The 11,384-nt window shown below is 34.7% G+C and overlaps 2 protein-coding genes across 2 annotated transcripts; one reads left to right on the top strand and one right to left on the bottom strand.

Annotated features, from left to right (window-relative positions):
• The first annotated feature begins 913 nt into the window (after window positions 1–913).
• On the top strand, window positions 914–2,166 carry LOC131798432 (U6 snRNA-associated Sm-like protein LSm7). The gene is made up of 4 exons (XM_059116075.2): window positions 914–999; window positions 1,077–1,164; window positions 1,435–1,506; window positions 1,712–2,166. Exons 1-4 carry the CDS (start codon window positions 994–996, stop codon window positions 1,846–1,848), a joined length of 303 nt encoding a protein of 100 aa, XP_058972058.1. The 5' UTR covers window positions 914–993; the 3' UTR covers window positions 1,849–2,166.
• Window positions 2,167–3,236: 1,070 nt separating this feature from the next.
• On the bottom strand, window positions 3,237–11,350 carry LOC131798417 (signal peptide peptidase-like 2B). Its single transcript, XM_059116062.2, has 12 exons — window positions 11,249–11,350; window positions 11,035–11,157; window positions 9,849–10,028; window positions 9,421–9,516; window positions 8,764–8,915; window positions 8,226–8,485; window positions 7,523–7,646; window positions 7,116–7,303; window positions 6,503–6,622; window positions 5,888–5,968; window positions 5,433–5,587; window positions 3,237–4,629 (listed from the first exon to the last, which is right to left on the bottom strand). The coding sequence occupies exons 1-12, from the start codon at window positions 11,306–11,308 to the stop codon at window positions 4,537–4,539; spliced, it is 1,632 nt and encodes a 543-aa protein (XP_058972045.2). The 5' UTR covers window positions 11,309–11,350; the 3' UTR covers window positions 3,237–4,536.
• Window positions 11,351–11,384: the final 34 nt, after the last annotated feature.

Raw genomic sequence — 11,384 nt, 5'->3', positions numbered from 1 at the left:
GGAGGGCTGACTGTCTATCATCTTCATTCGATTTGAAGGCTGAGGAGAGGAAATATTTTGCCAATGTCCAAAAGGCAAATGGCTATACAAAAACTTTTCTCCGTAACTGCCAAAAACCAGTTACAAATAGTAACGCTCTTGATGAAAGGGAACTAGTGACTGGTTTTGCTGTTATTCCTTACATACAGGGTGTTACGGAACCCATCAAGAGAATTTTGAATAGCCACAACGTTAAAGTTGCTCAAAAACCTTCTAGACTTTGGGGCATATTTTCGCCAAACCTAAGGATCCTGTCGCGAAAGAACAACGAACCGACGCCATTTATTCTATTCCTTGCAATGACTGTGACAACGAATACATCGGACAGACCAAACGTCAGTTTGGTACACGGTTAAAAGAGCACCAAAAAGCGGTTTTTCTTTGCAAAAAGGAAAATTCAGCTGTATCGGAGCATACATGCCTAACCAACCATACAATTGGATGGGATAATTCTAAAATTATCACCACTAATCGGCGTTACCATCAGCGCCTTTGTTTGGAGGCTTGGCATATTAACTCCGCCCACGCTCCTTTAAATCGTGACGATGGCGGTTTGCTTCCTGACGCCTATTTACACCTCGTCAGAAAAAAGGCCGCTAATTAGTGATCATATAAAAGGACCTCTTGTTGCGAAGGCACTAGACAGGAGTGTCGAAACGTTGGGTCTATGAATCGTAACTTCTTCGGTTACATTCATTAAATCTGCAAACCAGAGTAGCGTCAAACTATGTCTTCTTCAGTTACATTCATTAAATCTGCAAACCAGAGTAGCATCAAACTATGTCTGATTGTCCACCTGGTTGCCGTGTGAACTTTAATATATTTTAAGAAGGTTTATGTTTCGAAGTATCAAGAGTAGAACTAACAATTGAGATCACCTGCAGTCACCAAAGTTTAGCGGGGGTCTGGAAGAGAGTTTTCCCAATCCCATCAATCTTATCGGAAATAACCAAGATGGCGGTAGGTGTTCTTGTAAATCCTGTCAAAGAGCGATCAGTGTATGTTTTTGTGTATAACTGTTCATCACATTTTTCTAGACTGAAAGAAAGAAAAAGGAGAGCATATTTGAGTTGTCCAAATTTCTTGATAAAAGAGTTCGAGTGAAATTTCAAGGCGGAAGAGAAGGTAAGACAAAGTTATTTAAAAATCGATGTACTTTCGTGTTCGCCGACACGCGGTATGACTATTAAAGATACTAGATAGAGTAACCTGTCTCTTCTTTAGTGTGTATAGTGATAAATCTCCTTTTATTCAGAAGCAGTGGCTTTTTATTCGCACTTTCAGTATTCGTCAATAATTTCGTCCATATGTTAAGAAAGTGATCAGAATTTGAGCGACGCATTGCGTTGCTGAACGTTACCCACAACTTAATGGTATATTTACTTCTGTCTCCAGCTACAGGTGTTTTGAAAGGTTTTGATGCCTTACTGAATGTAGTGTTGGATAATACAACGGAATGTTTAAGAGGTAATAGATTACAAAGATAATTTATTTCCGATTTAGTGCCCAGTTGTGGTACTACCAATCTTTGAGGTAACAAGTCAACTTCGCACATTCCTTGAAGGGCATTTATCGTCTATTCTCTACAAATTTACATACACAGAGCTTGTCATGGTCCTTACCGAAGGAAAATTTTAAAATGTTTGCTCACAAGATTTTGTCATTTTTACAGATCCTGATGACCCATTCAAACTCACTGATGAGACAAGGCAATTGGGCCTGGCTGTGTGCAGAGGGACAGCTGTGGTTTTAATTTGTCCTGTTGATGGCATGGAACCCATAGCAAACCCATTCTTGCAACAAGAATGAACTTTTTGTCAGCATCTTAAAAACATTTTTGCCTGGTACCCAAAAATCTGCTCTTTACCCACCTTTTGTGAGACTATTTTTTCCTACTCTCTTTTTTAGGCAAAATGTGAAGTTCAAGGAAAGTGCAGTAAGGGTTGTTTTGCCCATGGATCTTTTTTTATGTATGGGTGTCTACTCACACAGCTTTGCATGGAAATTAGAAGAAAGGTTGTAAGATACTTTGGGATTTCATTCCAATATTCAGCAGGATATCAAGAGTAGCCTTCTATATCTTGTAAGAAAATATAAAGAAAGTAAAGTCCACAATACTTGTTTAAACATGTGTAATTTTGTTTATATGCTGGGAAAAATAGAGCAGTTTTGAATTACATACAATTTAAGATGGTTTGCACTGCTTTGGGCAAGCTGAAACTGGAACAAGAAGAGACTGGCACAAGATAAAGAGTGTTGTGCATGAGTTTTTAACTTCCATACTTCTTATCTAAAGCAAACTTTGGTGTGATGTTCTTATCTGCTCTCAGAGGGGTGAGAGGAAAGACACTATAGGCACTGGAAGTCTTTCCAATATAAAATTACATGGTTTACAAATCCCTGCTTCAGTTTTAGAAAAGGATGAACACCATTTATATTTTTCTCAGTTCGTGAGCAGGCAGTATTCCACAAATCCTGCAATCTGATTGGTTCCAAGAGTGAGCAGTATTCTCCCCATCCGGCCTGCTCACAGCGGGCAGTATCCGAAAAATGTTTTAAAGGTTTCTTGGAAGCCTTTAAAATCACCTTTTAATATCATTGCGCAAATAAATATGTTTTAATGAAACCTCTCTCTTTCATTTGCTTCACCCTTGTTTTCTCTACCATCTACTCCCTCATAAATTGTTCTGTTTATGGAGAATCTTGCCGTAATTACAGCCCTTTATCATCCAGGTTCTTTTTGCAACCATTTGTTAGGATTTAGAAAAAAAATAACTGGAAAAACTGTGCCCTCTGTCTTGTGTACTGCCTGAGGCTGTAGGCCTCAGGCAGTATCTAAGACCTTGAGGACAGTTTTTCCCAATATGGACCAACCTTGGCTGGTGAATAACATATATATATTGATTCTCATCATTCTTTTAGCTTGTACTACAAATCTTCAATTACAAGGTTTAAGGGTGTTGTTGCTTTTAATATCAAAGCTGATCCAAATCTCTGTATGTAGTCTAAAGATTTAGCTGAGTTACATTATCTCCTGCTAACAATTTTCTTTATTCTGAACACGTCTTGGTGTTTGCTTGACCATGTACATGTAAGGAGATGTAAGGAGAATCAAGATCCACTTCAAATTGTGATGGGAGTTAGGGTTAGTTCACATACACCAAAAACAATCATCAGTTAATAAAAAATATACAGCATCAATTAATTGAAAGTTTAATGTCATATCCCCTAAAAGAATCTTTCTGAATAATATTGCCCAATAACACTGCAGATTTTGGTTTACCCTTACAGTAATAGTAGATACCTGCTAGCAGTTCATAATAATATTGATACTAAGTACTTTAATTCATAAAGTCTATGTACATGTTGAAATTTAGTTAAAGAACTTAGAAATTACTTTTGCACAGGAGGGAAATGGGGGAGTTAGAGAAAAACCAAAGAATGGAACAAAAACTGACAAAAGGACAGGTATTAAATGCAGGCCACTGCTGTAGTGCAGTAGCTTTTTCGCTTACCAACTTAATTTTTTGCAATTCTACCACTAATGATAAAAATAATTCATCTCTTTCAACAGAATTTCACAAGCATTATTTCTCAGAATGTACCAAACCTAACTCCATTTTTAATTACACCACCATGCCTATATCTGCTTTATTTAGGTAGGCTGCATGAAAAATTATCTTGTTGATCCAGCCTCTTTCCAGTAACTCCTTCAATAATCCTTTACTAGTGTGCTATACACTGTGGGTTACCAGATGAGGACTGGGAAGGAAGTTTGAAGTCCTATATATGACAATGTTACCAATAACTACATATATAGAACTTAGGAAAATTACAGAAAACTTTTGGGCATCCTATAATAGCCAAGAGTGGTTTAAGTAGCAGGCAAAATTCAATTCCTGCCAGTGATGAAAGCCACTTGTGTATTTAAATGTTTTTGTGAAATCAGTTTGACGACAACATATCCAAGTAACATACAAAAATAAATTCCAATTTAGCTTGTTTCTGGGACCATTACAGTTTTCTCTAGTAATATCATATTAATTAAAGTTATCAAATGACATTTCAACTCCCTGATATCAAAATAGTGCTTTAAGTTAAAGCTGATTGAATCTCTCATGATCACCAATGGCTACAATTTTTTCAGTTGATCTCATTGTTGTACCAAAAGAACACTAACTCACTCACTATGTGACTTACTTTTCCATGCAAGTCACCATGATAACAAATTCACTCTTAAATCAAAAATTGTTTTTCAGTAGTGTCAAACCTAACACATGATTCATACACAATGTACAATGAAACATATGCCCATAAAGGAATTGCCACTATTATGATATCTTGTTTAATACAAAATTAATCCTGCTATTAATATACCAACCAGTTCTAGCAAAATAACTTTAACTACCTAAAAATATAAATAAATTATATTTTTCTCACTGATTTACCTATGAATTGATAGCAATAATAAATTGAATGATTGACATTTGACTGCTCCTAGTTTTCATTATCTATAAGCCTTTTAGTTAAACTTTCCTGATTGAATTCTTCATCCTCACTATCATCATTTTGACCAACATCTTCAGAAACCTGAGAAAACAAATGGAAATAAATAAACATACAAAGAAACCAAACAAACAAGCAAAGAAATAAACAAGTATATTTAAAAAATACATTGCAAATAGATGGGGAAAATTGCTAATATCAATAAAATGAACACAGTTAAAAAAATCGAAGAAAAACAAGAACACTAAAAGAAATTAAATCCTAGCCATTCTAAGCCACAAAAATTTCTGGTACAGAATATACAAACACCCAATGCACAAAACATACTTCCAGCAAAATTAAAATGCCCTACAGTGGTTTGAAATGTTTTCTGAAACCTCTTTTTATGAAAATAACATGAATATAATACCAGACTAGCTGCCTCACAGAGTGTTATGATGAAGAAGGAAAACAGTTAAAACAACTTGGATTAGTTAATATCTTAAATTTGTTTGAATTAAAACCTCTGAAAAGGTTCAAGTACTACCATCTTTATGCAAACTTTGCTTTAGGATTGTTCATTGTAACTATTTCTACATGTGGTCATTGAAAATAGTTTCAGGTTAAATTGATTTTAAACTAGTTTGATTTGACTAATTTTCTTTGTCTATGGACCATGGAAAAGCATTTCAAAACAAAACAAAGGAAAATGTATTAACCTGTTATAAAACACTTAAGTTAAACTTTATAAACAACAACTGCTCAGCTTTTGAGTAAAACCTAGTAAAATCAAGTATAGAATTTCTCCTTGTTAAGAAAAATGCCAAAGACTATTAAAAAAAATAAGATGTGACCAAAAGAGACAGCAGAAGATTCATGCACAGGCAAGGGGGGGGGGAGTAAAGTACCATTTGTCCACTCCAAAGTTTCTTTAGGTCACCGCGTCTCCAGCCAATAAAAACACCAGTTATCAGAATACATGGGACCAAATACACCAAGGCTGGCTGTCCTTGCTCCATCACAAACAACATAACAAATGTGATGAGTAAACCTACGGCATAAGCTGGAACCACAAAAAAATATGTATTTTAAATAGATAAATACAAACAAGATACTGAACAATATTTTTATATAATTTATTATATAACTATAAAAAGCTCCCATTCAGACCATTTTTTAACTTGAAATCAGCCATAAATCATTAATTAAAATCATTCAAACATTTAAAACCGTCATATATTGTAAAACAACAATCATACTGAGTGATCAATACATGTTCACTAGAGCTGGTCAGGAGTAAAAATTGAATTATTAATAAATTGAAATTATTCAAGTCAGTCCAATTTACTGATTAAGTACTCACCTACAGTAGTTGCAACATAATATATCCTGCATGGAGTGTTTGTCATGATATCAAATGTGTGACAGAAACTGATGTAAAGGGCTAAAAATAAATTTTAACATCATTTAGCAATCTTGACTTAGTTGCAAAACAACAACAACAATAACAACAAAACAGTCCTTTTGTTCATACTCCTTTGGGCTTTATAGCCACAACAGGTGATTTTCAAATTTGAACCTGAAACTACCAACTTGCTAAATGCCACTTGATTACTTGATTTAATACAATGTTGTACTTCTTGGATCCAGGAATGAAACTGAAAGTTTGTGTCCTTTGTTCAAAATTTTCTTGTTTGTTTCAAACTAGTTACCAGAAACAACCATGTGAAAAAGTAGATGAATATGGACAAAACTTAACCACAAAATACAAATTGATAATTACATTCTTGTGCTTGACTATAGAATGGAGACATTATGGATTCCATTGTAGATTTGATGTTAAAAGCCATTTCACATACTTAACATAGAATTGATATAGTGTGCTGGTTCCAACATGCAAGCGTTTTAAAAAAAAATCTTAAAAAAAACCTGACAACAAGGAAAATATATTCTCATTATTGGTAAAAATTGAGCTTACCAGGAACTAGGATATCTCCAAATCCCAGGATTGAATATGGTCTCAGACACACAGATAACACTGACATTCTGAGTCGAGGCACCTTAATTACCATTGGTAATGATTCTTTACTGTCACCACCTTAGCAAAGAAAGAGAAACATATGTGAGAGGTTAAGTGCCAAGTGAGTGGATTTAATGATAAACTGGAAGTGATCAACATGTAACTTCTCCCTATAATATCTGTACATCCAGCAAACAGGCAATGAAAATACTTATCAGGTAGAAGTTTTTGTCTTGATTCAACACCAAAATTTTGTACCTGATATACAAGGTAATTTTTAGCAACTGGAGGGGAGAATCAACAATCCGATCTTGGGAATTCAAAGGTTGAAGAGATAAATGCAAGCACCAAAATATGAGAAAGTAAAAAAATAAATGAATAAAGTGCTGTTATACTGCATTAAAGGCCTGAGCCATTTTGAAAGGAGTTTTGTTTGATGACAAGATTGTTCTTAGTTCTTCATTTCATATCCTTTATCCCATAAGCACCCTTGTTTCTTTTATGTGAAAGAGGGATCATCCCACCCAACCACTTGTAGATAAATTCCAAACTGAGTAACAGAAACATTTACCTGTTGCAACTTCAACCATGATACTCTTGCCAGCAGAGAAGAGTGGTGTGATATAAACAAAGAATGCATCATAAATTAGAAGAAGGACCAAGAGCAGTGTGCAAACCTTCAGGCTTGGCAATCTGATGACTCTCATCAGACTTATACAGAATGATATACCCAATATGTCTTGGAGTATCCAGGCATAGCTAGAGAAAGACAAAATACATTGCAGAGAATAAGCGTTTTTTTTTTTTTTTTTTTTTTTGCTTTAGTAAATGTTAGTTTCAATTCAAAACTAACTGGACCTGTACTATTACTGTGCAGTAAATCTACCATTATTTGCCATTTTTTATATTTACATGGAGGTACATGTAGGGTTGAATTTACCATATTGACTTAAAAGATATTTTCAAGGAAATAGATACCTCTTATTCCTTTCAATACCCCACCAGATTGCAATGGCCAAACAGAATGGTATTAACAGGACAGTTCTTATTTGCAGCTCTTTTTTCAAAAGTGGAATCTGGTTGGCTGGGACTGTACAATCTCCTAAATTGAAAAAGAAAATCAAAGAAAAGCTTTTATATCATCTATATCTAATAAAACTATTTTGATGCTTTAAACAATAACTACAGCATCTTATCCGATTATTGGTCTGGACTATTTTCAACTAATAGTTACATGTTCTTTAAAAAAAAAACCTTGACTGTCCTATGAGATTGGCTTTGGAATCTTGTGTTACCAGCTCAATCAGTCAGACAGAAAGTTACAAGTGACTGCCACTAAGTCACTTATATTTTCCTTTAATTCAACAACTACTGATAAAGACCTATCATTGGCTCTATATAACCTTAAACCTCCCTGTGATATTTAGTAAAACATTCTGACAAGCCATAGTGAAAATCAAATATTTACAAAATCAAAAAGTGAGCTTTACATTCCATACAATGTATCTGCAAGATTAATGAGATCAAAAGAGACTAAAATACATGACTCTATTAGCTAACCATTAACTTACAGAGATTTCCTTTTGCTTTTTTTTACAAAGCTAAAAGGAGGGGAAAGGTATCCAACCCACCCCTGCATAGGAATTACAGTGTACATCATCACAATGCTGTTATTACTTACCAAGAGGAAGCCATAAAACAAGAGGATGAAGACACTCGTACAATCCATAACAGGAAGCCAGAGCAAAGCCAACAATCACAACATATACCAGATACTTATAGAAGAAGTATAGCAACAGTAAAGTGCCACAAACCAGAAGAACAAATACAACAACCGACAGAGGAGTCACTTCAAAAGAGTCCTCTCCAGCAGACCCATGCTCTCTGTTAGCTTGGCTGTCATCTCCACTGGTGTTAGTATTGCCTCTTAACATGCTTCCCCTTGACAGAACAGAATTGATTCAAATTACTTGCAAATATTACATAATTTTTTTCATCCTTTTATCACCCACACACTAAATGATGTGGAGATCATGTGCTAATTCACTGATCTAATACTGGATACAAGGTTACTAAAAGCACCTGGCAAAAATGACCATCCAGATACTTCACCAACTCTTCAGTAAAATATAACTATTGAAAATACCCGATAACTTAAACAATTAAGTGGGCATCGATATTAATTATGATTTTTTTTAAACAGATATTTACCAACTTACATGATTTTCTTGTTTGTAATACCAGCCCAATAAGCTCCAATAGCCACAGTACCTACAGCAAGTAGCCACAATATTGCCAAATTGCCGTCAATATTAGACACTAAATCAGTGGGTGGAGCATACATCTGCACTTTGACATCACCTCCAAAATCCTATATATAAAAATTTACAACATATTGCTTAGATGCTATCTTGATACACATGTACATGTATTTTGATTGATCATTCTTTTCACTCACTAAAATGACATTGTAAAATTGGACTATTAGTGAGCTCTTGAAATTAGGAGTCATGTTTTTTACTGTCTTTTGACTTAGGAGTTTAATTAACCCCTTGATCCCCAGAAGTGATGGTAAAATGAAACTTCTCCCTTTAATATCCGTACATTATCTGGCAAATAGGTAATAAGAATACTCAAACTTATCAGGCAGAGGATGTTTTTCCCTTCATGTAAACCCAAATTCTTGTAACTAACATACAAGGAAATAAGTAGCAGTTAGGCAGGAGAATTAATGTCAGATCTTGGGAAAAAAGGGTTAAGCCTGTGGTTTTTATTGTGAAAATAAATTTAAATGGAATGGAGAAAGCCTGTCCACAACCACAACATTGCAAATTTTTAAACTCTTGCTGAAGAGAAGAGTGAACATATTGACCAACCTTATCTTTGTATTTGATCCAATCATCATGACTAATCACAGCCATGGGAATTGTTACTTGAGCATACTCTTCTGATGAATTGGCAACTGGGGTGAACTGAATGATCATAAATATAGAGTAAATTAGAATCACATTGGTACTTAAGTTTACTTTTATTAAGTTGTTTATTCCTAAACATAATCTAACCTTTTTAGAAGACCTTAAACCAAAACAAGTAATACATCTGACTCATGATTGAAGAAAATTCTAGTACTGATGCTAGAAACCTTACAATTTTAATATGTAATTCATTCAAGGACATCTGAACTTTTTATATCAAGAAGAACTCAATGTTTTTTGGTCATCACTGATGAACTCTACATGCTCATGTACTTTCAATGAGAGCTTCACAAACATGTGTATGACTGTGCCTGGCTGAATTCACTTACCAAACTATCATTACTGACAATGACTACTTCTTTTGCTCCAGCATTTTGTGAATACAGAGCTTTTAGAAACAATGTACAGTTTCCCCTTTGTATTGCTACAGCAGCATCTTTTATCTCTGAGTGATTTTGTGGTTCCTTGCAAAGAGTTGAAGGCTTGGCTTCTACCAAAGGATACTTTGGCTGAAAAACATATATGTAGGTAGTTAACAGTTACAATAACAACAAAAAAAATTTTGCAACACTCAAATGCTGGCTCTTTATAGATTAGATTTAAGGCATAATGATGAGTCTCATAAGAAATGACAGCCAAGTCCTTAATTAACAATATGAACAAGATCAACATTGTGTTAGTGGATTGAATGGAAAAAGAACTCCCAAATTTATAGTTATTATCATTCATGACCATCACCATTATCATTAATTAGATTATTATTGTTAATAATAATAATAATAATAATAATAACACTATGACTTCTACTACTGATAATAATAGCAACATTATCATCATCATTATTCTCACTCTTATTATACAACAGTCAGAGAAAACCCAACTTAGACAGAAGTTTAAAAAATGTGCAAATACTCCACCTATCTTTTACTTGAAGAGCTGCCAATAAGGTATTTAATCCACACCAAAGAAGGCTACACAATTTCAGGGGTGAAGAGAGGGTTGGGGTTTACTTTAACTCGCGCATTATCTTTTATAATTATGTAATTCACAAGTTTAAGAAAAAAAAATCAAGTTGTGATTTTGTTGTCCGCTCAAATAATCTAAGAAGTCTGTTGCACTGACAAATGCTTGAAATAAGGGAGGCTTGCAAAATCACTAGAAGCTCCTATACCACGAGTTAAATATTTAATGAAATTTGTATTGAAGGCGATTCCGGATTTCACAACATGAAGCATCAGACAATTGCAGAAGACAAGAGTACCCCGATCTGTCAACAGCGCAATAAAAAGGAACGAAAACAGTTCTCCCGAGGCTTCATGGTTTCAACCGGAGTAAACGGCCATCAAAACAAACAAACACAAAATAACTCGAATGTAATAAATAATCCTTTGTTACTTTCGTTACCTCGCAACTTAACAAGTCTTGAAAAAATCCCAAGGATGAGCAGATTCATGTTTAAAGAAAAAGCAGAATTTGTTCAAGAGAATAGAATTATTGAAAAAAGTCAGTATTTACCGTGCTATCCAGCTGAGTAGGAAGAGAAACCCACTCCTCATTAAAGGCGATGCAGAAGTCCTGTGAATCTTCGTTTCCCTCAATGTGAAGAACGCCCAACTGACCGACATTTTGTCCAGCTCCCTGATCAAAAAGGAAGAATATTCAATTCCTTGCATCAGAGGGATTCAGCATCAAATAATTCCTCGATTTCAGCTAGGTCATCAATACATACCTGGTTTGTAAATGTACAAAACATCAGTAACAAAACAAACCCGCCGCTAAAGGCTGCCATCTTTTCCTCTTATAAGAGGGAGAGGGGACTGGGTTAATCATTACATCATAAATCTCTCCCAGACCCTCTCTTCGTT

Source organism: Pocillopora verrucosa, chromosome 1 (assembly GCF_036669915.1).
Source record: "Pocillopora verrucosa isolate sample1 chromosome 1, ASM3666991v2, whole genome shotgun sequence".
NCBI lineage: Eukaryota > Metazoa > Cnidaria > Anthozoa > Scleractinia > Pocilloporidae > Pocillopora > Pocillopora verrucosa.
This window is presented reverse-complemented; position numbering and strand designations above follow the sequence as displayed.

What these genes read in the sequence shown, in the direction of transcription:
- LOC131798432 (XM_059116075.2), top strand. An exon ending in ATTTCAAGGCGGAAGAGAAG is followed by an intron (nt 1,165 to 1,434) that starts GTAAGACAAAGT and finishes TTCTGTCTCCAG; the next exon opens with CTACAGGTGTTTTGAAAGGT. An exon ending in TACAACGGAATGTTTAAGAG is followed by an intron (nt 1,507 to 1,711) that starts GTAATAGATTAC and finishes TCATTTTTACAG; the next exon opens with ATCCTGATGACCCATTCAAA.
- LOC131798417 (XM_059116062.2), bottom strand. Translation starts at nt 11,308, where the DNA reads ATGGCAGCCTTTAGCGGCGGGTTTGTTTTGTTACTGATGTTTTGTACA. An exon ending in GGATCAAATACAAAGATAAG is followed by an intron (nt 8,916 to 9,420) that starts GTTGGTCAATAT and finishes TTTTATATATAG; the next exon opens with GATTTTGGAGGTGATGTCAA. An exon ending in CATGGTTGAAGTTGCAACAG is followed by an intron (nt 6,623 to 7,115) that starts GTAAATGTTTCT and finishes TTCTTTGCTAAG; the next exon opens with GTGGTGACAGTAAAGAATCA.